Source organism: Schistocerca cancellata, chromosome 1 (genome assembly GCF_023864275.1).
Source record: "Schistocerca cancellata isolate TAMUIC-IGC-003103 chromosome 1, iqSchCanc2.1, whole genome shotgun sequence".
Classification (NCBI taxonomy): domain Eukaryota; kingdom Metazoa; phylum Arthropoda; class Insecta; order Orthoptera; family Acrididae; genus Schistocerca; species Schistocerca cancellata.
The window spans coordinates 220767701-220795405 of record NC_064626.1 but is presented as its reverse complement, the minus strand read 5'-3'; the positions used below and the strand labels follow the sequence as shown (position 1 = coordinate 220795405).

The 27705-nt window shown below is 41.2% G+C and overlaps 1 protein-coding gene across 2 annotated transcripts in view; it reads right to left on the bottom strand.

The window, feature by feature from the left end:
• Nucleotides 1-388: 388 nt before the first annotated feature.
• The window catches only part of LOC126169482 (coiled-coil domain-containing protein 149), a 58340-nt gene continuing 31023 nt past the window's right edge, over nt 389-27705 (bottom strand). The window contains exons 9-11 of one of the 2 annotated variants that reach the window (XM_049920646.1): nt 16993-17171; nt 11686-11817; nt 389-698 (exon numbers count right to left, since the gene is read on the bottom strand). In XM_049920646.1, the coding sequence (XP_049776603.1) occupies nt 583-698; nt 11686-11817; nt 16993-17171 (427 nt within the window). In that variant the 3' untranslated portion in view covers nt 389-582. Of the gene's footprint in view, nt 699-11685; nt 11818-16992; nt 17172-18089; nt 18835-27705 lie in introns of those variants that run through there. The other variant, XR_007535457.1, reaches the window with a different exon arrangement.

Sequence of the window (27705 nt, the reverse complement as noted above, 5' to 3'; positions counted from 1 at the left end):
TACACACCATACATTGGCTTGTGGAGTATGAATGTTGTTGTTGATGATGATGTACAATGTCAGGGCCACACTTGCTTGCTTCCTTCACTCTCCCATCAGAAATCTGCCAATTTACAATAAACACCCTGTAGTTCTGCAAATACACACATATAAAAGTAAAATGTGACACACTACCTAGTTTTTGGAACTAAGTGTTCCTACATTAGGACTGAAAAATTGTACTGACCCAAAGTAAGCCTGTCTAGTTACAGATAGTTATGCCCCATCCTCAACCTATACAATATCTGCAGCACCACGTTAGAGCAAGAGGACAAAGAAGCCAGCTAGGGCATTGGAGACACATGAGTGTATAAAATTCTGACAACATAAATTGAAAACATTACACCTGATTGCAAAAGAAAAACATTTATTGTATATACATAAATATTAACATTTATATAATATATGATTAAATACAATACATATAAACAAAAAAGGGAATCACAGCTGTTTCAGCAGATGCTGGCCTTAGGCAGGAAGAATCATATCTTGTATAGCTTATGGGAATCCATATACAACTGGTAGGCGCAAACTGAAAGAAAGTTATGCACTAGTTTTTGACTGTTGTCTAATGTCTTCAAGAGCTTTCTGTACCAGCAGCTGGAGCTGTGGAGGCAGACAGTCTTCCAAAGACCCTGAGGTATTTTCATCCATTGAACCTGAGGAAAAACATTACTATGGATAATTATCATTGTATTGTTAAAACCAAGTACAGATGAATGATCCAAAGCAGTACGCAAATCAACAGTTTTCAGATAATGGTGCAGCAACTGATCAATGTTCTTACATATTATCATTTGGCTTAGTTGACTGTACACAATGAAGCAAGTGTGTTCATCTACATGGATACTCTGCAAATCACATTTAAGTGCCTGGGAGAGGGTTCCATTATCTACACAATGCTGTGGACTGATCCTCAGCTTTCTTCTATAGCTGTTCCCAAAAACTGTTACTGAACCCTGGCTTCACATTTTGTACTGGAAATAAGACCAATCAAAATTAGAAAAATATCCAATCAAACTTTGTCTGGAAACAAATACTTGTTAGGAGATGACCCATTCCGTCCTGTGGTAGCCAGTCATCTGCTGACACTAGAGATGATGCTCAATATGGCACTCAGTATGGTGTCCACTCTTCCATACAGCTCCCTCCTGATTTAAGCACAAAACTGTGCAAACATATCTGGCTGCTCTCAAATTTGGTAACATACACAGTACACACACTACTGTAGAATATACCCAATGTTGATTGGTTTGGAACACATTAATGCCTTTAAATGTCCCCACAGCCAGAAATCCAAGGGATAAAGGCAAAGAATGGGAAGTTCATACTACCAGACCATCTCTATCAATTCACTGTTTAGTAATTTTTGTGTTAGGTACTGTAACACAAGATGAAGAAAGAGGGGTGGGGTGTTGTCCCACTGTGCATAAGTCACATCCATTGTCTTATTGCGAGGGTAAAGTTCTCCAATAGCATGGGTAATTTATCACATAGAAACTTGTAATAAACGGCATCTGCTAATCTGGCTGGTAAAGTGTACGGTCCTACGAATCTACCACCCTCAGTTCCTACCCAAACTGTTACTAAAGGTTATACGATGCCTTACTTCCATCTGCCCACACGTGATTATTGCAGTAATTTATTGACCCACTTTGTGGTGGGTCCTATTTCACCCATACATAAAATGAAAGCCTGACCTGCAGATCATCACTACTACTCCTTAGAATCCAACTGTAATTTGGCATGGCGATCCTGAGGTCTGAGATCTGGTACAGCCTGTAAACGATGTGATCAAGAACTACTCATGAAGAGTTGGTCATGCAAGATTGTGGTTTATGCCTTCAGCAACTCTAAATCTTTGCACACTTTCTACAATATCATCTCTACTCATTGTACCAATCATTTCTCCACATCAAGCATGCTAACTGTACAAGGCCTTGTCTTTTTTGCGATGACCTTCCATGTCCATCTCCAGATGGAGTGCGGCATTGAGGATGTCCTTTGGTGTGACTAATTGATACTACTGGCTAAACTGTGGTTGTACTGCTACCACAAATGCGAAGTACATATTTGGCACCACCAGTGAGAGACCAAAATAACAGTGCCTATTTCACTTGCTGCTAGGGCTGCCAACGTCTGCATGCCACCAGCATGGACCTGCTCTCTCTAGCATCATTCACACTCCATGAAGATTCAACCTGCTGATTAGGGCAGTTTCGCGATGCAATTTTGCTACAACAAACTTTGCCTGTTACCATACTCAGCTTGGATTGCTCTTTCTCAGTTAACATTTGAGTGGATGTGTAACACTAGGGCTAAGTCACTGCAGTTGTGTTTTCCCGTGTACTTGGTTGTTGTTATAAAAACTGTAGATACTGCATAAATCATAGCCACATACCATATTTGCATGATCTTCACAGAATATTAGGACTCTATTTCACTGTTTAGTAGTTCACAGCCCACAGAATCATTAACGGGGACTTTTTCCTTCTATTTTTAACCAGCACTGCATGAGTATGGGACATTTTTTCTAAAACACCCTAAACAAATATGCAAAAGTGGGCTGTCTAGATTCTGTCATAAATATCATGCTTTGACATGTAGTTCAAAAAACAGTAATGACTATAATGAGGATGCACCTATTTCAGCAAACCATCACTGAATGGCAAAGGAATTTCAAAATAAGATACAGTTAGTCACTTGCATACCTCAGACATATGATGGCAAGTATCATACTAAAGCCAGCAGCAAACAGAGCAACCTCAACTCTGACAACAGTCATTCTGCCACCACAATCCCATAACAGGCATTCAAGACTTTCTTAAAGCAAGAATCCTTTCTCATGACTGACAAAAATCTGCACAACTACTACTGAACCGCATACAAACTACTTCAGTTTTCTGCAAGTGATTTTTAGACATGAGTGATTATTAGACATATTTTTAATTTCCTTCCCAATTACATCTTAGACCTAACATCCGTCATTGTCCTGCAACACCTATTGAGACTTGCACTTTCATAGTCAAAATTCTACTGCTATTTAAGACATTATTCTTGTCCCATACAATGTGCATTCTCCCTAGTCTCGAGATATGATTGTCCCTTGTCCCTCTAGTAATGCAGTCAATTCCATATAACTTTTTCTTTATCCTACTTGCAATCAATTTATCAAAACAGGAGCAGTTAAATGTTATTTTTGGTTCTGTTGCAGGCTCAGTGATTAGTAAGCTGATCTGTTAGGTAGCACATAGTGTCAGTTCTGTAACTGTTTGAACAGACCCCGTATGTGTACTAAGCGCTTCTTAGACTTGCTAAATGAAATATGCAAACATTAACACCACATAGACTGGAGGTAGGAAACAATGAAAGTGCAAAAAATAAAACAGGAAAAAACCTCAAAGATTCACAGTACACATCACTTTTTTTGAAGGAATGAAAGTTAGGACAGTTTCACTTCATTTTTAAAGTGACAGAAAAAAGTTACAAAAGTGCGATAAGTTAGAATTAAAAAGATATGTAAAAATAAACATTTAAGTAAACATTTAAGTGCCATGCTTCATTTCATAGCAATCACTGACTGTGCACAGCATCACATCATTTATTTCTGAGCATTAACAAATAATACAATATTGACATCACTGACAATGAGAAATAATTTTCCCTGTATTTCAATTACAGAAAATCAACCATGGCTAATAGGTCCTATTTTTCAGCACTTAAATTGTTGGTCAATGGAACACGAGTAATATTCCTAAGATGAGAAAATCATGCAGATTGAACAACAGAAATTACACAATATTTGGTTTTATTTCATTATACTACACATTCTGCAGTTAAATTTTCATGATTTATGCTTACATCATGTTGCATTGGTTCTTTCTGAACAACAGATGTCCATTTGTTTATTACATGTGGCTTTTCCTGAATCCTTAGCTCAGTATTCTTCCTTAAGTTTCTAATTTTGCCTTTCCTCTGCTTCATAAAGCGCTAGACACAAAAGATTAATGTTTGAAATAACTTAAATGTAGTAAAATGTACTGTTTCTTGCTGGTAGTAGGAAAATGAGCAAGAAACAGGTTATACCATGATTACCACTGCAGTCAGGTATGCTTGGCACATTCAGCATTCCTCATGTCACAAACAAAGGTACTTAGATACTGCTGAATCTAGTGCAGGTACTGTAAAGCACAAGGTGGCTTCTCTGGTACTTCCAACTTATCTCAAGTTATTGGCAATGGTACATTTAGCATTTTACAGGAAAAAAAGAAAATACCCAAATCTGGCAGTTCCAGTGTTTCCCATTTCCAGTCTTTAATTGTTCTCGATAATGCTCCCAGCCACTGTGGTATAGCCGTTAAGGTACCTACCAAGGCAAAGGAAAAGGAAAAGGAGAAAATAGATGTTTGTCTTTAGCATCACAATGTTGAAGAACGAGATAATATTTTTTAAAAAAAATTCCAAGTGCAAAACTGAAGAGATGGCATACTTAAGTCTAAAAAGATGGAGCTTATGGAATTAATGTATTTTTAGGAATCATGATTCCCCACATGTGAAACAGAAGAGCTTGGCATACACTTATCACCTGCCACTTTATCACAGAACAGAATTGATATGGGCAATATCACAGAACAGAATTGATATGGGCAAAAGTAAAAGGTTACATAGAAAAAAAAGAGATTCTGTCCCCAGTCAAAGCACTCACTACTGACACTGACAGAAAGACATCTCTGAAAATAAGATTAAAGCCATAAATCACACATTACACAACATGGAAGAAAACTGGCACAATTAAGCAATTTTGTAAAATTCAGTACAGGAAATGATGACAGCATTAAACTATGAAACTGGCAATGTTGGTGATAGCAACAACAGTAATGTCAGGAGAGTTTTTCCACTCTCAGCACAAAGTAAGTGGACAGGCAGATTCAGCAGAGCATTTGGAGCATGTGGTTTAAACACCTGCAGGGCAAAAGTCTATTTTCACAAGTTTTGACTAGTAAGAAAGTTATTCTCAGCAACTGAATCTGAATGAGTTCATATCAGGAACTCAGTCTGTACTACACACAAGAAATCTCTCTCACTGTTTGCAATATGAATGAGGGGACCTATTTTGTATTGCCATTCTTCTTTATTCTGAATCAATATGATAAGTTTTCTCACTTCATGTAACAAGAATAACTAGGTTTAACTTTTTATTTTTTATTTTGCTACATTAGGAATAAGTAGAAAGTGTGATCAAAAACCATAATAATAGGTCATTTATAAACCTAGCAACACAGCTTCTCATAATGAAACCACACGGACAATAACTTAATTATTGATGTGTAAGTGTGAAGAATAATTAATCTCATGTTGGAGATGTTTGACATAGTTCTGGTTTGAAGCAGATGAAAATATAATGGATTCTTAAGCTTTTGTTCACATCATGTATTTACCTACATTCACACAAAGATGCTTCTTGCATGCCAAAAATTTTGCAGTGCCATCAGGAAATGCATTTTTGTAAACTTTCAGTACTGGTAATCATATTAAAAATTGTTTGTATAAATAAAACTAAAATGTTAACATAGTGAAGCTCTTTCAGCACACACTGACACCAGTTCCATCTTTGTATGCTGAACAGTTTCTGAGTCTGAGTGAGTTGAATGAAATGTGTGATCATGCACACTTCATAAGTTACTGCAAAGTACATTGGTTAGGTCAAGGGGCATGCCTGGAATAATTTTTCAATTTAAAACTCACTATTGCTGAATTTATGAAGGAAAAAGGAATGCAGGAATGAAAAATAGCACATATGAAATAGATTGCAGACTTCACATTTTACATGGACTTTACTGCACAATGCCCACAAAAAGACACTGCACGGTACCTTCTTTCTGATTAGTTGGGGTACATTTAACAAGAAAATCATGTTGTTAGAGCGAAACATTCTGACAAACACAGTCCAGCTGCCTAAGGTCACAGGCATTAAAGAAAATGGAAGATTTGAAGAATTCATTATGGTCTTGAACAAATTACAAGGATAGTTTTATAAAGATTTTGAGGACACTGTCCATTTCACATCTGTCTGCAAGTTGTTTTTGAGACCTTTTGCCATTTCAGTTGAAAGTGCCTCTATGCAGGTGCAGATGTAACTGACTGACCTGCAAGGTAAATCCAGTTATAATGACAAATCTCTTTACTTTAAAACTGTACAGAACATTTACACTGCTTTCCTCAGGCAAAGTTTCCAAGTTTCCATTATGAGGTCACAAAAGTGCTACAATATTTTCATCAACATATTTATGTCAAAGACCTTTTTTCCAAAATCAAACTAAATAAGCCATGATTGTGAGACAACTTTGTGAAACTTAATGAAACTGACTGTCTCTGTCCATATGCTGACAGTTTGAAGCAGATAAAAATAGTAATATGTATTTAGTATACCAAAATTAATTAAATCATATTGAAAACTTGTTTTGTTTGTGAGCTATGTTGTTGACAACTGTTAAATATAAAATCAAGTTTTATGCAACTGCATTGCCATTTAAATGTGGCATGTTCACTGTTTTCCCCTCTTCCCCTTCCTTGCTCTCACACAGTGTGTCAAGACACTAAGGGAAATGTATGGTGAGGCCAAGTGCTTCGGCACTCGGGTGCAGGCACAAGCCGAAATCTTGGCCACCCCTGATGTAGAGCCTATGGATCTGGAATTTTCTGCTGATAAAATCAATTGTTTTAGTTCCCTACCCTACCCCTAATTAATAATACAAAGGGTTGAGATCTGGAGAATGTACAGGACACAGAATTGATCCAACCTTACCTATTTGTCTGACATGATAGGAATCATCCAGAGGATCTTGAACAACATGAATGTAATTTGCAGGATACTCATCGAGAATAACCAGACACTCCCTCTTTATTTGTAGGGACATATACTGTATAAAGTTTGGAAGAGTGTTCTTAATTAAGTCATTCTAGCAAGATGTGCTAAGTTGTAGAGCTCTCAAGTTCCACCCACATTGTGTCATTAAGTTCTCCATGATATTTCGGTAAAGAGCCTCATTGGCATCTTTGTGTGGCTCCTGATGACTACTGCTCTGTTCATGTCAATGTCCCAAATATCTTAGTGATTACCCTACCCATCACTCTGTTCCTTGTCACTAAACACCTGGCAGCAAACTGTGGTCTTCAGCAACAGCATTATCACCACTGGGTGCACACCTCACTGTGCACTTAACGCTTTTCTTTTTCTTGGCTCTGTGAAGGGTCCCTTGCCTAATTCAGTTGTAGGCCACTATCTTTGTTAATTAGACTGTCTTGGATCCTAATTTCAGAGGCCTCTCATCGCACATTCCAAGCAGGAGGAAGACTGCCTCAGTATCTTGGTTTTATTGTAATCTGCAATATGGCGACACTCTATATTATTTTCAGCCACAGCTGATATGGTGGTCTGGCATAATTCAGTGTGGTGTTTATATCACAGCGCCTTCCTTCCACAGTGTTTACAGTTTCCCAAATATGTATGTCGCAAAATTAGCAGGGGATTTGGTTGACAACTGGTTTGAAATATCCTAGATCATACTGTACAGAATCTTAAAGATGGATAAATACACATTTAATGCTATGTTGCTCCAATATCCTGTTGACTTTTCTTGTGTATTGCCTACAAATGAGATGCACACTAGAAATTTACCTCCTCTTTTCTTCCTGCTGTTGCATAGCTAGAATCTGTCCAAGCGTACACTTTATCTGCTTGCTGTTATATCCATTTCTTAGTAATGTTGTCTTCAGGTGGGTCAGCTCGGTTGGAAGGCTGTTTTGGTTGCACACGGATTGTACCCTGCGTACACGTGTGAACATGTACATACAAATCAGTGTGTGCAGGCTTCCAATTAGTTTTCATTTCACCAGGACATCAAACTACAGGACAGCACCAACCTGTTCCACCTCCATCGTTAACTGTATGTTGGGTGAAGCAAGTTGAGGTTATGGAGAAACTCACCTAAGCTGTGTCATGCTTGTGGCCACACAACAAACATACCATCCCAGTAATGGAGGAGAGATGTTGGTTTTAGTTGGGCTTGCTCCAGAGCCTACTGTTACATGAACAACATGTTTGTCATTTGGCCACATGGACAGCTTAAGTGGAGGTGGAACAGGATGCAACACTCCCATTTCTTGACATCCTGATGAAATGGAAATCAGATGGAAAGTTTGGACACGGTGTGCACAGCACGCCTACACACACTGTTATGTACTCTTGCACAGTAGATTAGTAAATAAGGACAAGAATAAAATTTTATTAAGAACCAATGGAGACTGCTAAGTGGAGCGCATCTGCCAGCTATGCAACGGTGTCCTAACCGAGTGCAAATATGGGGACCTAAAGCACAAACAAGCTTTGAGCACATCTCATCAGTCTATGTGAGAGGGAAGCCACGAACAACTGATTCAACACACAGACAACAGTGCAGAACAGATGAAATATGCACCCATAGCAAGATTAAATGCAGTAACTTCACTTAGAGATGTCATCAGGAAACACCTTTCACGATGCATAAATGAACGCTCAAACTCTGAAGTTAAACACTAGAGCAGCCAAGAGCACTGACAGAGTCAGAAAATGAGAGCACAGTCGATCATCAGTGTGGGGGGGCACCACATCATCGCCTACTATAAGACCTCTGCCCTCCTCAAGCTCATTCTGAGCTAGGCCATTCAACCTGCATTGCAGATATCAATGGAAACCAGGATGTTCTGGTGAATCAATTAGCACCTACAAGCTGCTGCCAATTTGGAAGTCCACTGCTTCAAATCCAGAACCATTCAACTGTGGAAGGGACTTCTGATCTGCAGGTTGCATACCTGACAGTCACAAAGGTGACTGAGGAGGGGAGCTCGATGCTCTTTGGATGAAGAACCGATCTACCTGTTTGCATGCTATTCAACATAGGTGCTTGGGTGCCCATGCTGTTGCTACTGGGGCATTACAAGTACCCTCATACCAGCCGTACGCTGGTACCACGACCTGGGCCGTCCTTCGTGTTGCTCCTGGGACTTTCCCTACATGCCAGTTTGACAACCGACAACAGGGGCATGCAGATTTCCAGAGCTGAGCCTAAGTGGAGCTTCACTCATCGAGAGCACTGAGGCACTGATGGACAGCCACAGCCAAGTCACGCTGCGGAGATGCACAGCCTCCCGTCACGATGCTGCAGCACTGACCATAGGCAATGCAAGACCTGAGCTTGGAAAGTTACATGCTTTCAACCAGCATGGACTCCCCAGTTGCTGCTAGGCAGCACCAGGAATAAGGTGACTGTAAAACTCTTGCCATAAATTATTGTTAACTGAATGATGTTTCATTAGCACCCCTGCACTCTACAGGATCACTCACCCCTGCTCTCTGCTCGACCTCCTGATAAAAAAATGACCCAAAATTCCTTCATCAGATACCACAACTCCTTACATGAAGGTGTTTTGCACACACTTTTTCACAGGTGTGATCCATCTGTGACCAAGACATTCTTACAGTTGAGTTGAAGCACCTGGAGACTAACATTCCAAGGAAATGGGGATAGCAGCAAGCAGATACAGCATGTTCTTACACATGTTGCACCTACACAAAAACAGGAAGAAAAAGAGGAGCACAAATCATTAGAGTGCATCTCACTTGTTAGCAGTAGCTGCAGGAACACAATGTTAAAAGTGTATTTTGCCAATCCCCTAAGACCTTAACACTACTACGATCAGTCAAGGATGATTTAAGCCTTTGCCAACCAGGGGTTTACCAAATCCCCTGCTAATGCAGCAAAGCATACATTGGGGGAACTATATAAATGGTAGAAGACAGGCTGCTGTGAACATGTATGCCACAACGAATTATGCCAAAGCACCAAAGCAGCTCTAGCCAATCACAGTGTAAAAAGTGGCCATAGTACAGATTACAATAAAACCAAGATATTTAAGCAGTCTTCCTCTTCTGTGGTTGTGTTATTAAAGAGGCTGTTGAAATAAGGGTCCAAGAAGATATAATTAACAGAGGTAGTGGTCTAAAATTGAATCAAGTGTGGAACCCAGCACTAAGCCAAGAAAAAGAAAACGATCCCCACAATAGTGAGGTTCACAGCTTACACTGATAGCACAACAATGGAGACCATAGTTCGCAGCCGGGCACTGCCACCTCCACCACTGCCACCACCAACAACAACTGTGGCTGCTTGGATAGCAAGAGGAGTTGAATGATGGAGGTGATAACGGGTAATGTATACAGGACACTAACACAGCAGTCAGGACACTAACACAGCAGTCAGGATGATAGCACAAGTGTTTCCGAAATATGATGGAGAACGTACGACATGACCTGGGCAGGCACCCAAATATTTTACATCAGATCACACATAAAATGTGCTGGGACCTACAAGGCAGTAGCCTACAACTCCACTCCACACGTTGAACTTCAAATGTTACTGGTGTTGAACTTGACTTGTACAATAAGGTTTTCACCAGGTAGCAAAGGTTTGTTGTAAGAATTTGTATTCTACCTCTTCCAAATTTTGCCCCATCTGTAAACAAGACTGAAGATATAAACAGTGGATTCGCAGTTGTACTGACTTGTTGTTGGCAAAGAAGATTGGAGTTTGACATACTGCTGACTACAGTGTCACTTCAGACAGAGCACAAACTCAGATATCTGCCATGTTCTTTCTAAAGGCATTTGCCGTAAGTAATTTAAGGAAACCATGAAATAACTAAATCTGGATGGTAGATACTGATTGAACTACCTTCCACTGAAATGTGTGTCTAAACCACTGTCCCATCTTGCTTGAAAATTGGCGAAAGTTAGTGATTTGTGGTTGAAGTGTTAAAGAGGATACAGATAATGGAGTCACCATGAGGTACCATCTGTGCAGTGCTACAAGATGTATCAAATGCTATGGTGACATGAATGCTGATACTTCAATTTCATTAAAAACCAGCAGAATGCACTCTTCCTGGTTAATTATATGCATGATTCTTGGCCAGCCTCTAAATGCTATTTGTGATATATGCAATCAATCCTTTCTTATCAAGGCAGCAATAAACTGCACAAATCTTTAGATGACTGTTGTCGTTACCTGATAACACATTTTGATACACCAATACAAACTCTTGTCCCTTACAATGTGTACGCACAAATCAAATATCCTGTTATGGTTGAGCAGAAAACTATTACTATACATGTGAACAAGTTCAAGATCAATTAACCTAAAATTTACACCAATTTCGAATGTAAATATGTCTCCACAGTAACATAACCCCATAGGGGACACAATAAGTGCATCAGCAGATTAACTTCTAGCAAAAATATTTCTTAATGATCCAAGAAAATGATTGAACTATTGGTTCACTATCTAAGAAAATTACTGAACTGTTGGTTCAGCTGTCAGATTTCATGTCAACACACACTGAAAGCAAAACTATGAAATTTTGGATGAATGATTATATGTACAAGGCTGTGTTGTTTTGGCATTAGCAAGTCACACCAAAAGATGGTAAAAGTATTTCTAATGTACGCTCTACATTGTCCTGTTACAGCAATAGAACCAGAGATGCAGTTTTAAACAGTTACCTAAAATGGCAATTCTGCTTTTACATGTGCTTTCCATTACAGTAACTTACCAGTTCTGCATCCACTACCAAATGACAGATGTCCAATAGCTGAAAGATTACACATATCACCTGGCATCTTGCTACACTGTTCCATCTGATGACTTGGTTCCATGCTATCAACAACACATTCTTCTTGAACTTCTGGAACATTCAAATGCACTGGTGAGTTTAACAGTACTAGAATGGAGAAGTCAAAATAGGATACCTACAAGCAATAAAATTAAGTGCTTTAGAAAATAATTAATATTTTCTTTTCATGTCTCATGCAGAGATGCACTGCACACAAAAATTCGCTGAAATTTGCAGGAACAAAATCAAATTTTGTTAATATTTTCAAGAATTTACCAATTACTTAAACTGCTAGCAAAGTAGTAGTAGTAGTTGTTGTTGTGGTCTTCAGTCCTGAGACTGGTTTGATGCAGCTCTCCGTGCTACTCTAGCCTGTGCAAGCTTCTTCATCTCCCAGTACCCACTGCAGCCTACATCCTTCTGAACCTGCTTAGTGTATTCATCTCTTGGTCTCCCTCTACAATTTTTACCCTCCATGCTGCCCTCCAATACTAAATTGGTGATCCCTCGGTGTCTCAAAACATGTCCTACCAACCGATCCCTTCTTCTGGTCAAGTTGTGCCACAAGCTCCTCTTCTCCCCAATTCTATTCACTACTTCCTCATTAGTTATGTGATCTACCCATCTAAACTTCAGCATTCTTCTGTAGCACCACATTTCGAAAGCTTCTATTCTCTTCTTGTCTAAACTATTTATCATCCACATTTCACTTCCATACATGGTTAGCAAAGTAAGGAAGCCAAAATTTGCTTTTCAATAAAAACAATGATTCTATTCGCTGTCACCTAATCATTGTCAACAGGATTATGAATCTGATAGAATTTCTATTAGCTGTAATGAATAGCAGGTTGCTCTAGATGTGGGAGAAGCAAAGTAAGAAAACCATCCTGAAGTGTCCAAATACAGTATTAGTGGTGTAACTGATTGACAGTCACGTCACTTAAATATCTACCTGTAATGTTCCGAAGTAATATGAAAAGGAACAAATACGTAAGCTGAGTTGTAGAAAAGGTGAATGATTGATGTCAGTTCATTGGGAGCATTCTAGACAGTGCAGCTCATCGATAAAGGAACCCATATACAAAACACTTGTGCAGCCCATTTTCGAGTTGTGCTCAAGTGTTTGGGATCCCCATCAAGTTGGATTAATGGAAGACGCTTGAAGCAGTTCAGATCTGAGCTGCTAGATTTGTTACCAGTAGGTCCAGTCAGCATGCAAGGATTACAGAAATGCTCCATGAACTCAAAAGGGAATCCCTGGAGGGATGAAGATGTTCTTTTTGCGAAACAGTTGAGAAAGTTTAAAGAACCAGCACTTGCAACAGACTGTAGAATGATTCTTCTGCCACCAACATACATTTTGTGTAAGAACGATGAAGACCAGATGAGAGACATCGGGTCTTTTACAGAAACATTTTTTTCTCACTCCATTTGCAAGTGGAACAGGAAAGGGACTGACTAACAGTGGTATGGGGCACCCTCTACTATCACACTGTGTAGTGGCTTGCAGAGAATTTGTATCATTGTAGATGTACATTAACTGCACAATTCATATAGCCTTCAACATGGTTTATCATGTTCTCAATTTTCTACCACCATTCACCACTGCATTTATGTCTGTTGCATATTGCATTTAAACTGAGATTCTATATAACAGAAAAAAATATGATGACAACAAAACCGAACTACAGAGAAGAAATTAAAAGCACTCTAACAAAATTAGGGAGAAATCTGGTGCACAAGTCAGTTAAAGCTAGTTACTGAGTTCCCATGAGTGAAAAAAAACAAGTGTATGGAAACAAATGGAAATTATAAGATTCACACAATTTTTGGAATGTGCACGTAAAAATATGCCAGTATATATTGTCCCGCAAGTAGGCGTGATCCTTCCTAAATATTAGTTACCTGTAAGGATCTGCACACAGATTGTTAGTTTCAATAGTATTTCTAAATATTGTTTCCTGAAATTATTAAGCATTATACTCATAAAAATAAATTTTAATTAGTTTTAAAAATGTTTCATAAAGCATATCTGGAAAGCATTTGTTACAAATATTAATCATCACTGATCTGGAGCATAAGACACACATAATATTACTTAAATTTATTATTTTACTGCAAACATAACAATTTACTGTCTCATTACAACTTTATTTCCATAGTATGTCTTACGATAGTGTGGGCAAACTAAAACTGTCTGGGGAAAATATTCATAATGCTGACACAGTATTGGCCCTTGTTATTGAATAAGAGAACTGCCCATCACAGAAAATTCTAGGACCCATGATTTCTACACACATCAATCAGTGGCTGTCAAGTGTCCACACTTGGGCATCTCCGACATGCTCTGCCCAAGTACTTCACTGTGTCATTATATTTGAGTGAGAGAGGAGCAGACGTGTTTAGTGACTAGTTGAATGCAGTCTTAAGAATCAAATAATGTGTCTATGTGGACAAGAAAAACAAATTCCCAGAGTTTTCCCAGATTTCCCAGTTAAAAACACACTTTTTCTCGGGTGAAAATACACTCTGCCCCTGGTGAACGCACATTTTTTGCTTGTTAAGTGACAATACGCTTTCCCTCACAGCTGTAAAACTTATCATTCCTTTGAATGGTGAAGGTTTCATTCAAGAGTACGGACCTTCCCTGCACTTCAGGAAATGAAAGCCAGCAAAAAACAACATGATTTGGAAAGATCTTTGATGTGCAGTAACATATGCACTGCATATTTTGGTATTACAAAAGTATAAACGAGAATTCCACCAAATACAGCATGGTAGCTTCCGAAGCATTGAAATCGAGACTGTGATATGCTTTTGTCAGCCAATGATAGCTGATGTCATGTGATCTTCCCAGCCAGTGATAGCAGATATTCACTTGATGTAATCAGCCAACAGCAACATCGCTGCTAAGTAGCATGAACACACACACAGGAATAGTTGATTAATATAAATACAGTATAGCTACAAGAAAAGCTAAGCTTTGACCTACAATATCATTCATCAAAAACTTTTTGCCATTTTTTTCCCCAAGGTGGTGTCAGGCAGGGTCATAAGAGCAGAGCTTAAATTGCAGCTGCTGAATATTTCTGGCAAGCATGATTCTAAATTTCACTGCTGTGCGCCAAACATTTCGTGGGTTACCTGGCTGAATACGTTTTCTGTTGAGCACTTAGACTTTTCAATAGAAAAAAGCTTATAAGTGTCAAACTGCTCAAGCACTAATTTTGCACTTTTTTTGGAGGATAATTACAATTTTTGGTCTTTTGTAATCTATTAAACAACTAAAATAAATATGGAAAACTAACTCTGAAACTTGTCTTTTTTAGTGTGTGTTATCCTTTAAGATAAATCAGACACAAACGTGCCACTAGCATTTTAAATAATGGCATAAATGGTTGGTCTTCCGAGCCTGAAATTTTTCTAGACGTCTGGTCCCCTGAGTTAAGTTTTGAATGAGAGTCTAACACACTGTGATTTAAGAAATTCGTAACACATTCTCACACATATTTCATGTTGCGTAGAAGGAAAATTACTTAAAAGTAACGCTTCTCAAACCACTATTTACAATATTCTCCTGCAACCTATTGGAAATGTAAACAGTTGTGATGTCATGCTCATCGAAACAAGGCCCACAACAAAGACATGTCGAATGCAATTTGTTACAAGGTATTACACAGTCTTTGACACATTTTGTTCTTGGCAGAGTCTTGTGTGTGCACTGTGTTTTGTTGTTGTAAATGGCACATTTTCTTTGCAACTAAAGTTTTATTTTGCTTCTATTCTCTTGTCTGTGTTTTGTTGCTGCAGTATTGTTCTGCAGTAGCAGGCTAAAGTAAAATTCTTTGTTAAAGCATAAGTTCTTACCAGTCAAAATTGAAAAAATTTAAATAAAGACAAAAATTTGGTATCAAAGAAAAATTAATTTGGTAATGAAAGAGCAAAGAATTTAGAAGACGACTTAGTTCTGAATGTAGTAAACACATTCAAATATATATAAGTAGCAGTAAATACACAGAGAGAAAAAAAGAGAGATTTGCACAGAACAGATTAGCATGATGTGCTGTATCAAACTTATCTTCAGACTGAAGGCTAAACGACAACAACAACCCAACACTTTGTAATTATGACTAAATTCTATTAGATACCTACAAAAGATCCTGCTAATGGGATTAATATCAATAAAAAAAAAATCTATGAACTTGAAACGGAATAAGACTCTGTAAATTCTGTGCAGATGACTCCTGTTTTTGCCACTGGAGGGCAGCACCAGATGACTGAGTAAACCGATGTCAGACTATTGAGAGAGGAGAAGAGAAAGTGGGAGTTGTCAAACTAGAAGAGAACGCTGGTGAAGAATGAGAACATGATCTGTTGTTTTTATTCATAATTTGACTTCACATGTGGCTATTTGTTTTTATTTTTAAGGTAGTAAACTTTAAGTAAAATTAACTTCTGCACATTAAACATTTTGCTGCTTGCAGCAACATCTACTGGTAAAAATTTTTGTTAATTTTTTTTGTTTCCATAATATTTCTCCCTTCCTCTACAAGATTCTGTTCAAATTTGATGTCATTCTGAGTAGGGTTCTGTTTTTACAGTGTTCTGAAATTGGAACTTTAATTATAGCCATCCTGTACATGCATTGTGCAATAAAGGCCATCTTGCATAATAGAATTTAACAGTCCATAGTGTTTCTTAGTTTTTCATCATTTGGAAAACAAAAAATAAGCATTTAGAGATGGGAGAGGGAGAGGGAGAGGGAGAGGGAGAGGGAGAGGGAGAGGGAGAGGGAGAGGGAGAGGGAGAGGGAGAGATAGCAGTGCTTTAATAGCATGGCCGTATTGCAAGAAGTATCCCCTTGGATATCTGAATTACTTAGAGTGATATCCAGTCAAATGTGAAATTGAAACCACTGAGCAGCTTGGCATTTCTCATACCTAGAAAGCAGATTTCAAATGTGAAACAAACACTATGTTACAGAAAAGAAGTGAGGCCAACTGGAGATCAAAGGTTTCATTTTTGTGGTTCCAGTCCACCATCCACTCAGCTACTGATATAATGTGATAAAGAGAGCAGTAAAGTACAGCCATCCATAAACCCAAAATCTCCTGTGCTTTCCCCCCCCCCCCCCCCCCCCCTCTCCTAAGAGCCTGAAAGTAGTTTTAAATGTAATATAGTTAGCAAGGGAGTCCAATAATTATTTTTAAGTGAAGGATTTTAAAAAAGCAAGAAAATGGGAATTACCTTTGAGACTGCTATCTCCTTCTGAACTAGAATCGTTGTTGAACAGGCATTCCACTTCACGGTCTACGGTTGCACTGCTGTAGCCTTCAAGAAGTATCTGGGATGGAAATGCTGCAACCCGTCCTCCTTCTATCCTTTCTAATCGATACTCCAGTTCTTTAATGCGCCCTGCCAGAATCCTTTAAAAAAATACACAAAAGGAACAGTTTGATAAAAGTTTGTCATCTTCAAACATATTTAGATAACTGAAATATAGCTTCATCACAAAGATACTTCTTATCTACATCCACACCAGTAACATTTATGTCATACACACTCATATCACAAAACTTCAGGATAACTTGCATTTCAAAGAATGTAAGGAACTTAATTCAGAAGGAAATTCATTCATAAATCCTCAACTTCTAAAGTGAACATGATGCATTCATAAATCCTCAACTTCTAAAGTGAACATGATGCACAAGTTCAAAAACAAAGGAAGGAAGGATGACTAAGATTTAACATCACGTTGGCTATACAGTCATTAAGGATGGAGCACAAGCTCAGAATGAGGGCACCCCTATGATAGTTTGTAGAGGGGGGGGGGGGGGGGGGGCCTAGACCTGGGGGTATGGTATATTTTTAATATTTTGGAAGATAAGTGGTGACTTGTAAGCAGAGATAAAAAAGTTACAGTTCCGATCCTGTCAAAAAGCTGCACAATACTGACTTTTAAATCATTTTATTAAAAGAAAAATACCTAATAAACTATATTAAACTATATTTTTTCCTTTCCCTACGAGTTTGCGGCTGGCGGGTGACCCCCACCCCTCCCGTTATCCCCAGGTATGAGCACCCTTGGTTTGGAATGTTTCAAGAATGAGGACGGAAATTGCCTATGCCCCTCTGAATGACCCATCCCATCATCAGTCTGGAGTGATTTAGGGAAATCTTGGAAAACTTACATCACGACACACAGATGCGGATTTGAACTGTCATCCTCTCGAATGCCAGTCTAGTGTGATAACCACTGCACCCCCTTGCTCGGTAGTACTTGTTCAGTCAATAACAACTTCTTTTAGTGTTATGTGGTCTGATGATAATATGGAACAGTACACCTTTTGATCCATGTTCTGAGAATGCAGCTGTAACAATTCTTCTCCATTTCTGATATTTTGGCTGCAAATGCCCTGTTGTCTTTGGAGTGAACCATAAGACACGCATGTAGCTGCATACAATAGCAGCTAAAGAAATATCAATCAGGTTGCAGAGCTGTGAACTAACTGGATGCAGTCTGCAACAGATATCATTGGTGGAGGACTCTAGTTATAGAATTAGGCCACATTGATAAGGGGATAATATCACGGCTTCTGACAGTCGACTGCTGAAAGGACTATATTCCATACTCTACGGAAATTGAAGCCATCAATGTGATTATGTCCTTTGATGGCTTCAACAGTTTCCTTGATGATCAGATCCTTGAAGAATGATGTGGAGGCAAGTATTCAGCTGGAAGGTTTATCATTAACACACACACACACACACACACACACACACACACACCAATGGTGGCCTCAATTTAAGCAAGTATGGATCCCAGAACTTTCAGTAGTCAGTTTTCAGACCATGATACAGTGCCCCCATCAATATAGGCCAATGCTTCAGACCCAAGTTCTTACAAAATATGTTCACTGTAGAGGGAATGCAGGCAGTGCACAGCTCTGCTGTCCAAGTTGTATTTCTTCAGCTGATACTGTCCATGGCAATATGCACATTGCTGCACTCCATAAGTTTAGAAGGCAGACAGGAAGGCTGTAGTGTCCATCACACAGCTTTCTCAGAAGATGGCTGGCTCCTCCAAAGCTGAAATATCAGAATAGGAGAAGAACTAGTAACAGGCACATTCTTACAACTTCATGGATCAAGAAATACGCTGTGAAAACTTGATGAAATGTGCACATCATTTAATTATAAAACACAAAACTAATTCATATTATAATAATGACAGAAAAATCTGCATGCACAAATGTGAAATTACCATTAAAAAAGGTAAAGTCTATGGTACACAACCCATGAACAGGCTTCTGGCCTGACTGCAAGTGGAGTGCAGCCTTTAGTCCTCCACAGCAATAAGAAGGGAGGGTGGTGAGCCCACTGCCCCAGATACCTTTAACCCTCAGGAACGATCCCCAGTACTAATTTCGGTAGCAGGCAGTCCATACTGGGACCATCCTTGAGGGACTGGAATGAGGAAACATCCCTGCTCATACTCAAGATCCAGGACTTCCTGGCCCAGAGCCTAGCACTCTACCTGCTAGACCACCATGGCCAATAAAATTACAGTATTGTTGTTAAGAGACCTGAGAAGAGCAGACATCTGAGGTGAGCTTATGCACCACTCATAATTCATATATAAATGAGTGGTTGCTTGCCCTGAAATTTTGTTTTTGTTGTTTCCAGCAATGTATTCAGCTGCTGACACCACAAATATGCAGTTTTAAAGAGTAAACATTCCCTTTTCATGTGTTATGGAGAGAAATGTAGATATGAAAATCTACTACAGAATGAGGAGAAAAACGAACTGCATAAGTAACAATGTTATTAAAAGTCAGTCTCATATGAAGTAAAATTTACAAAACCACAACACAAGTCACGAAAAAAATGTTGTGTAGACTTTGCTTCCTTATTTAGGTTTCACAAGAATAGGGAGTGTTGGGTGGTTTAATATATTTTGCCGCAAAGATATTTCGTTATCTCTCTGGACACAAACAAAGAATGAAATTGGGAATTCCTCCAAATTCAAAACAAAATTAAAAGCAATCAGTGAATTAAAGAGAACATGCAAACACTGAGCTACAGATAGATAATAGGAGGGGTGCGTAGGTGGACTAAAAAGATAAGAACATTTCCACTTCATTAGATTGCCCGCAAATTACCTATTCAGCAAAACTGAGCAAATGCTACTCATGCCACCCATTTCCTACCATTCAACTCACATATACAAGCTAGTCTGTAAATCATACTGGAACATACACATTTCTTGATGCACCCCTTGTGTACGTTTTGGCTTTCAAAAGCAAGTGTCTGGTGTCCACCACAATTGTACATTACTTTTTTCCTAATTTTGGACTTTTTAACTCATCTACAGGCCACAGAAGGATAAACAGAGTCACTTTGCAATTGTGGTATCTTTCTGTCCTATTTCTACTCTTCAACTGGCACATCACAGCAAACTACTCAAAAGTTGTCTGCTACCCATTCACTATGGCACTAACAACTGTTACGCAACAAATGCTCAGTGAGTTTTGAGTACAGGTTCTACACTGTCCAGTCACATTAATGTGACTACATGTCAAAAGCCTGAATAACCACCTTTCACAGAGCAGACTGGTGCAAGACACGCAGGAAGAGAGTAATGTGCTTCTCGAAGCCATGTCGACTCCAGATGGCCAGCTGCAATAGGCATTTCATGGCACGAAAAGCCCGAACAAGGTGGTCCCATAGATTCTCTATTTGGTTGAAATTTGGGGAGTTTGGTGGCCAGGAGGGTATGGTAAACTCATTCTGGCAGTCTTTGAACCATGCACGTACACTGCAAGCTGTGTGACACATTGCATTGTCCTGCCTGCTGGTAGATGCCTTCGTGCCAAGGAAAAACAAACTGCTTGTAGGGGTGGACATCGTCACTAAGGACAGATGTATCCTTTGTTGATCCACCGTTCCTTCCAGGATGATGAGATCACCCGAGGAATGTCCTCTGACCTGGACACCTCTGATTGGTTTTGGTTTTGTTTTGCTTTAGGACACAAAAACAACTGGGGTCATACGCGCCCAAGTCAAAACTATAGAACACGAAGACAGAGAGGAATTAAAAAACGACTATACATCAGTCCCAATTGACATAATAGAAGACAGCTAGAAACAGGCACATGGAAACCCAAACGGGAACGTAGTGGTGGACAGTTAAAACTTGAGTGCAGTGTGCACTAAGTGGTGGGGTAGCGGCACTTTGCAAATGACAATGGCTAAAAAGGCAGTATCAATTACGCAGCCAAGTTAAAATAGCCTCCTCCCAGCGGGAGAGCCAAAAGGAGGTTGTCCAAGTCCCTGGGAGACCGGAGCTTATTCCCGTGAAGGGAGGACCATTGGCAATACCAGAGGGACACCACCTCCTGACAGACAGCAACACAGAGATCATTGGAGGGAATATAGGTACTCACAAGCTAAGGTACAAGGACTGCAGCTTTGCCAGCAGCATCAGCAGCCTTGCTACCTGGAGGCCGACATGACCAGGAACCCACAGAAACATCACACTGGCTCCACCAAGAGTGAGCAGTTGACAGTTTTCCTGGACCTGCTGCACTAAGGGATGGGCAGTGTATAGCACACATAGATGCTGAAGGGCACTGAGTGAGTCTGAGCAGAGGATACAATCGAAAAGGCTGTGTCACCAGATGTACTCCGTGGCCTGATACATGGCGAAGAGCTCAGCTGTAAATACTGAGGGGTGTGCCGGAAGCCGATATCGAAAGACACGGACGGCAATGACGAAGGCACACACGACCCCATGGTCAAACCGACAGCCATCAGTGTATACAAAGATACTATCGCGAAGCTCCATGTGAAGGTCATGAAACTGAAGGCGATAGACCGAGGCTGGAGTAGTAGTAGTGTCCTTAGGAAGCGAATTAAGGCCAAGGTTAACATGGGCCGCTTCACAAAGCCAACATGGGCCGCTTCACGAAGCCAACATGGGCCGCTTCACGAAGCCAAGGTGGTGAAGGGTTCACACCCACCAGGAAAGGTGCAGGTAGTGTGAAAAGCCACCATAGCAAGTGCCAAAAGCAGACTCCAGGAGGTAACAGAGGAGGAGGACAACTCCATACTGACAATCAAAGGAATCATCAAAGAAGGAGGCATAGGATGGGTGGCCATGCAAGGCAAACAAATAGCATGCATACCTGCTGAGGAGAAAGTCATGTCGGTAGGACAAGGGGTAGTTCAGCAGCTTCAGCATACAGACTCTCAACCAGGCTGGTGTAAAAGGCATCCATGACCAAACGGATGCCACGATGATGGATAGTGCTGAGACGGCGTAAGAGGGATGAATGGTCAAGGGACTGGTACAAATGGAGGAGAGTGGTTCAATCGACACCCCAGGAAGTACCATTCACAACACGTAGGGCATTGAGGAACCGCGTACAACGGGCTGCCAGGTAAGATATATGGAGGGCCACGAGAGTTTCCTATCATGCATGAGCCCCAGGAATTTCATAGTTTCAACAAATGGAAGGGCAACAGACCCAAGATGTAAAGATTATGGGAGAAACCACTTGCATTGCCAGAAATTCATACAGATGGTTTTGTCAGTGGAAAAGCGAAAGCCATTGTCAATGCTCCTGGAGTAAAGACAATCAAGACACCGCTGAAGATGACCAGTGAGACATGGAGAACTGCAATAGATGGCAAAATCGTCAACAAAAAGGGAGCTGGAGATGCTCGGGGGGAGACAGGCCATGATACGGTTAATGGCGATAGCAAAGAGGACGACACTCAAGATGGAACTCTGAAGCACACCATTTTCCTGGATAAAGGTGTCCGACAAAGCAGAACCCACATGCACCCTGAAAACTCGACCTTGTAAAGATGCCTGAAGGTAACAGGCCAGGCAGCCACGGAAGCCCCACGTGTAAAGAGTACGGAGGATACCAGTTCTCCCCAGTAGGTGTCGTAGGCCTTCTTCAAATCGAAAAACACGGCCACAGTCTGGGATTTCTGCAGAAAACCATTCATAACATGGGTGGACAAAGTAATGAGATGGTCAACTGTAGAATTCTGTGCTCAATTGCCACACTGTGCATTTGTCAGTAAATTGAGAGACTTGAGCCACCATGCCAGCCGGGCATGAATCATACATTCCATCACCTCGCAAATGCAGCTGGTAAGAGAGATGGGGCGGTAGCTAGAAGGAAAGTTTTTGTCCTTACCGGGCTTAGGTACAGGTATGACAGTGGCTTCACGCCAGCATCCGTGAAGTGTGCCCTCTGCCCAGATGCGATTGCACATGTTTAAGCAGAAAGTGCTTGCCCGTAAGAGAAAGATGCTGCAAGATCTGAATGTGGATGGCGTCTGGCCCTGGGCTGGAGAATCAGGATGAACTGAGAGCATGATCGAACTCCCTCGTAGTAAAGGTGGCTTTGTGGCACCCACGATTCGGAGAACAGAAGGGTATCACCCGAGGCTCCTCTGCTCGTTTCCTGTGGAGGAAGACAGGGTGATAGTAAGAAGAGGTTGAAACTTCCGCAAAATGGTGGCCCAAGGTGTTGGAGATAGCAGTAGGGTCCACAATAACATTGTCTGCTACTCTGAGGCTGGAAATGGGGGAATGGATCTTGGTCCCAGTGAGCTGTCGGAGGTTGGCCCACATGACAGAGGAGGGGTTGGAACTGTTAAAAGACTTAGTGAATGAAATCCAGCTAGCTCGTTTGCTATCCCGAAGAATGTGATGACACTTTGCATGCATCTGTTTATAATGAATGCATTTTTCCATCATAGGATGATGGTTAAAAATGCGGAGAGCATGTCTCCATGTGCGAATTGCATCGTGGCATGCCTCAGTCCACCAAGGGACTGGGACACAACGTGATAAAGAGGAAGTGCAAGGAATGGAACATTCTGCAGCAGTAAGGATAACATTGGTTAGATAGTCCACCTGGTCATCACAACTGGGGAAAATCTTGTTCTTCGAAGGTCGCCAGAGAGGAGTAAAGCTGCCAGTCAGCCTTAGTAAGCTGTCATTAAGGTGTGCACTCGGATGAGGTAGGAGTCAGCAAACAGAGAGCACACGGGAAATGGTCGCTCAAGTAAGTGTCAGAAATAACAGACCACTCAAGACAATGGGCAAGCTGGGCAGTGCAAAAGGATAGGTCCAAATGGGAATAGGTGTGCAAGCACTTGGAAAGGAAAGTGGGTACTCCAGTGTTAAGGCAGAAGAGGTTCAGTTTGTTAAGGTCAGCCAAGAAGGCAGGTCCTGGGAGAACCTCAAAGATGATGATGCACATTAAAGTCAGTCACATTAAAGTGAGTAGTAAAAATGGGGGAGGTAGCTGCCCACTAAGCTGAAGGAAGTCTGGCCTGGTGACATCAAATGACGGAGGTACATAAATGGTACACAGGGAAAAAGTCAGGTGGGAAAAAAAAGGTGAACTGCATCAGCTTGAAGATGGATAGCCAGGGAGATGGGTTGACTATGAATGTCATCCCGTATGAGCAGCATGAAGCCCCATGAGGTGGAATGCCGACCTCAGGGGGAAGGTCAAAACAAATTGGTAAGTAATGTGAAAGCTCAAAGCGGTTGTGAGGGTGCAATTTCATTTCCTGAAGGCAGAGTACAAGGGGATGCTGCAATGCTAAAATCAGCCATAAATCCTCTTTGTGGGACCAAAGGCCGCGAATTTTCCATTGGAGGACAGTCATGAGGAGGAAGAGATGTAGGGGTGTCAACTCAGCGGCCACCGAGTGACAGCCGGTGTAGCATTGCAACTACAGAGTACAGAAGCAGGAGGATCCTGGTCCATGGGGTCCAGAAGAGCATCGGCTTCCTTGTGCAATCAGCCCACAGACTCCAACATCAAAAAACTTCGAGTTGGCAAAGGTAAAGACCTTTCGCCTTTGGTGGACTTATTCGAGCCTTTCCGGTTACAGGAAGGCTCGGGTGTTGTTTGGCTGGAGGGATGGAGGAAGTCTTCACGGAAGTACTACTCCTGTCCTTTCCTGCCTTCTGGCTCTGTAGCTGGTGGCTTCACTCCTTGCGGCAAGAGTTTGACGGTTTGTTGTACAGCAGGACGGGAGGATGGCAATGCTACCTCCACAATGGGCAATTTCACAACCTCAAAGCTGAATTTGAGGTCACCTGTCTGCATGACCACGCCCTTCATGGAGCGAGGGGTAACAAGAACAGAACGATAGATGCCAGACGGGAGAACAGAGGGTTTGCGACTAGCCTGTAACTTGCAAGCTACTGGGTAAAGCATTTTTTCCTTTACCTGAATCTCTTGGGACAGCCCTCTCATCAAGATACGTGGGACATTCCCAAGACGAGGCGGCATGGCCACCATTGCAGTTGATACAGTGGGGAGAAGGAGGCGGACAATCACCCTTGTGTGCATCCCTACCACAGGTTACACATTTGGCTGGGTGTCGACAAGATGTTCTAGTGTGGTTGAAACGACGACAATGGTAGCAATGCATTGTGTCGGAATGTACGGCCAGACTGTGATAATTTCATAGCCTGCTTTGATCTTTGACGGCAGCACCACTCTATAAAAGGTGAGGAAAAGAGTACGGGTGGGCACTAAGGAGGAATTTACCTTTTTCATCACACGATGGATGGCAATGAAACCCTGATCAGAGAGGTAAAATTGGATTTCGGCCACAGTTAGACCGTCGAGCAGCCTCGTGTAAATTACACCACGGGAAGAATTCAAAGCTCTAAGGGCCCCGACACAAACAGGGTAGCCGTGGGGAAGCGAGGCAGAAAGCAGTTGTGCTTCAGAATCAGAAGCAGTTACCAAAAGCAAGGTGACAGTCTGTAAATGTGAGCAGGATTTCACAGGGCCAGCAACTGCATCAACACCTTTCTGAATAATAAACGGATTTACTGTGGCGAAGGACTGACCGAATTCAGTATGTGAGATCACATGGAACCATGGTGCAGCAGGAAGGGTCTTCGAATCATTAGCCTCATTACATTTATGTTTAGCTGACGTTGATTGGGAAGATGATTGACTCATTGCGAGAAAATCCCCAATGATTGCCAGCGTCCCCGATGGCGTGCTCCTTCCAACTGGGGGCTCCCTTCACAAGGCGACACACACGCCTTAGGTGATTGTTCACATCTCCGGCCACACCTCCCGAACATCTGACAAAGGGACCAATCAGCAATTTGGCAAGGTTGCAGCTCATGCAATCACCCTTCCCTGGGCCTGGCTGGTACCAAGGGGTACGTGCGAACCCTACCTGTCGACCCGGGGCTGGGAATTATGCATTACCCAGTCACCTGTTGTGTGTCAGGTGCATGGGCCGCCCTTCAGGAGTACACAATGAGAGGAGAAAGGAAATGAAGAAAGGAAAAGGGAGCAGAAAACAAAGGTGAGACTGTTCTTACATCAGCAACAGACAATGCAAAACAATCCCAATAATATCCTAACATGTTTCCCAAGGGACGGGAAAAAGAATAGCAAGAAGACAGACATGCAGCACGGATAGGAAAAAGCACTGCAGAGGCTAGGGTCCTGTGCCATTGGTAGCCAAGCATGAACCTCCCAAAGAGTGGTGAGCCCCCTGGGGACCACAGTTATTGTCACAGTTTCCAGCAGTTTTCATAAGATGTGTGTCTGAATGCCTTCCTTATCTGAATGTAGCTGTAATTACTGGTGTCCGATGCTGATGAAACTTGGAAGACATGTTCGTATGTTGTTCTAATATTCTCAAAGGCTGTGATATCTCTGGAAACACACATCTTTACATTATGGTACTTTACAGAACTGACAGTAATATCTTGTTTCACTTTTTTTACAATGCACTGCACAAACTCTGCATGGCCGTGCTAGATATTTTCTTTTCCCATTTCTCACAATAGTCTGAATAGTATGTTCTTTCACGATCCCTGACAACCCCAGGTGGATCCTTAACAGGTACTCATTTTGCAGGTCGCATTGCTTCAGTTTCCTCCACAGTTGCTGCACCAACTTAATGGTCACTTGTCTAGACTCTTTCAACTTCTTTTAGCAACATTTTATATTATTTTTGTATATCTGGATTTAGGTTTCTGTACCCTCTGTATGTGTTAATCAAAGCACAATTTATTAGAAACTGTTGTAGCCGTGAGCGACGGTGAGAGGTGCATTGCAGAGAACGGAGACACAAAGCCACCAGGCAATGGAGCTGCTGGAGGTATTGCTAACAATGAACAGACAGGACAGACAAACAAATAGAAGATGACAAACACTACGACCCATCAGGCCACAATACGAGACAAGCAAGCAAGAACTGAGATGATAAACACGGCAAGACAACAACAACACAGGAACACTCCAAACAACGACAGTATGTATCTCAGCACACAGAATTGGAATGCAGTACAGTCGAGATGCACACAAGAACTATGGCGAGTAACAGACTGTCGGGGTAAGGCTGCGCAGCTGCCTGAATACATGACCGCAGGAAACACGATTGGCCACGGACTTCACATGGTACAGAGACTGGCACACTTGCACAGTGAGGCTCGCAGTGCAAGCATGCGCCTGAGCACAGATACCCCCAGTGGGTATCCAGGTCCATACCCTCTGGCGCACATTCAACTTCCGTGCCTTCTGACACCAGAGAAACAATACTACTTCCTTTGTCCATTGATTGGTTTTCCACATTGTTCCACAATACAAAAGATATCGATCAGCTCTGTCCATACCTTTCATAAATTTATTGTGCATCACAATACATTTTGGTTTCTGTATGATTTCCTGTTGTGTTTTTTTCCTGTCGCAACAACAGACACATCGTGAATTATTGTTATCGTTATCAACTCCATTTTATCTTCCCATCCTTGCAGAAAAAGTCACCTTTTCTTCAAAAGGTAGTGTCACCTTTCTTTAGATATTTGACTTCTGTTTGTAGGCACTGCGGGATACCTCTATTGATTCAAATTGCATCACAAACTCTTGTTTTCCTTTCTAG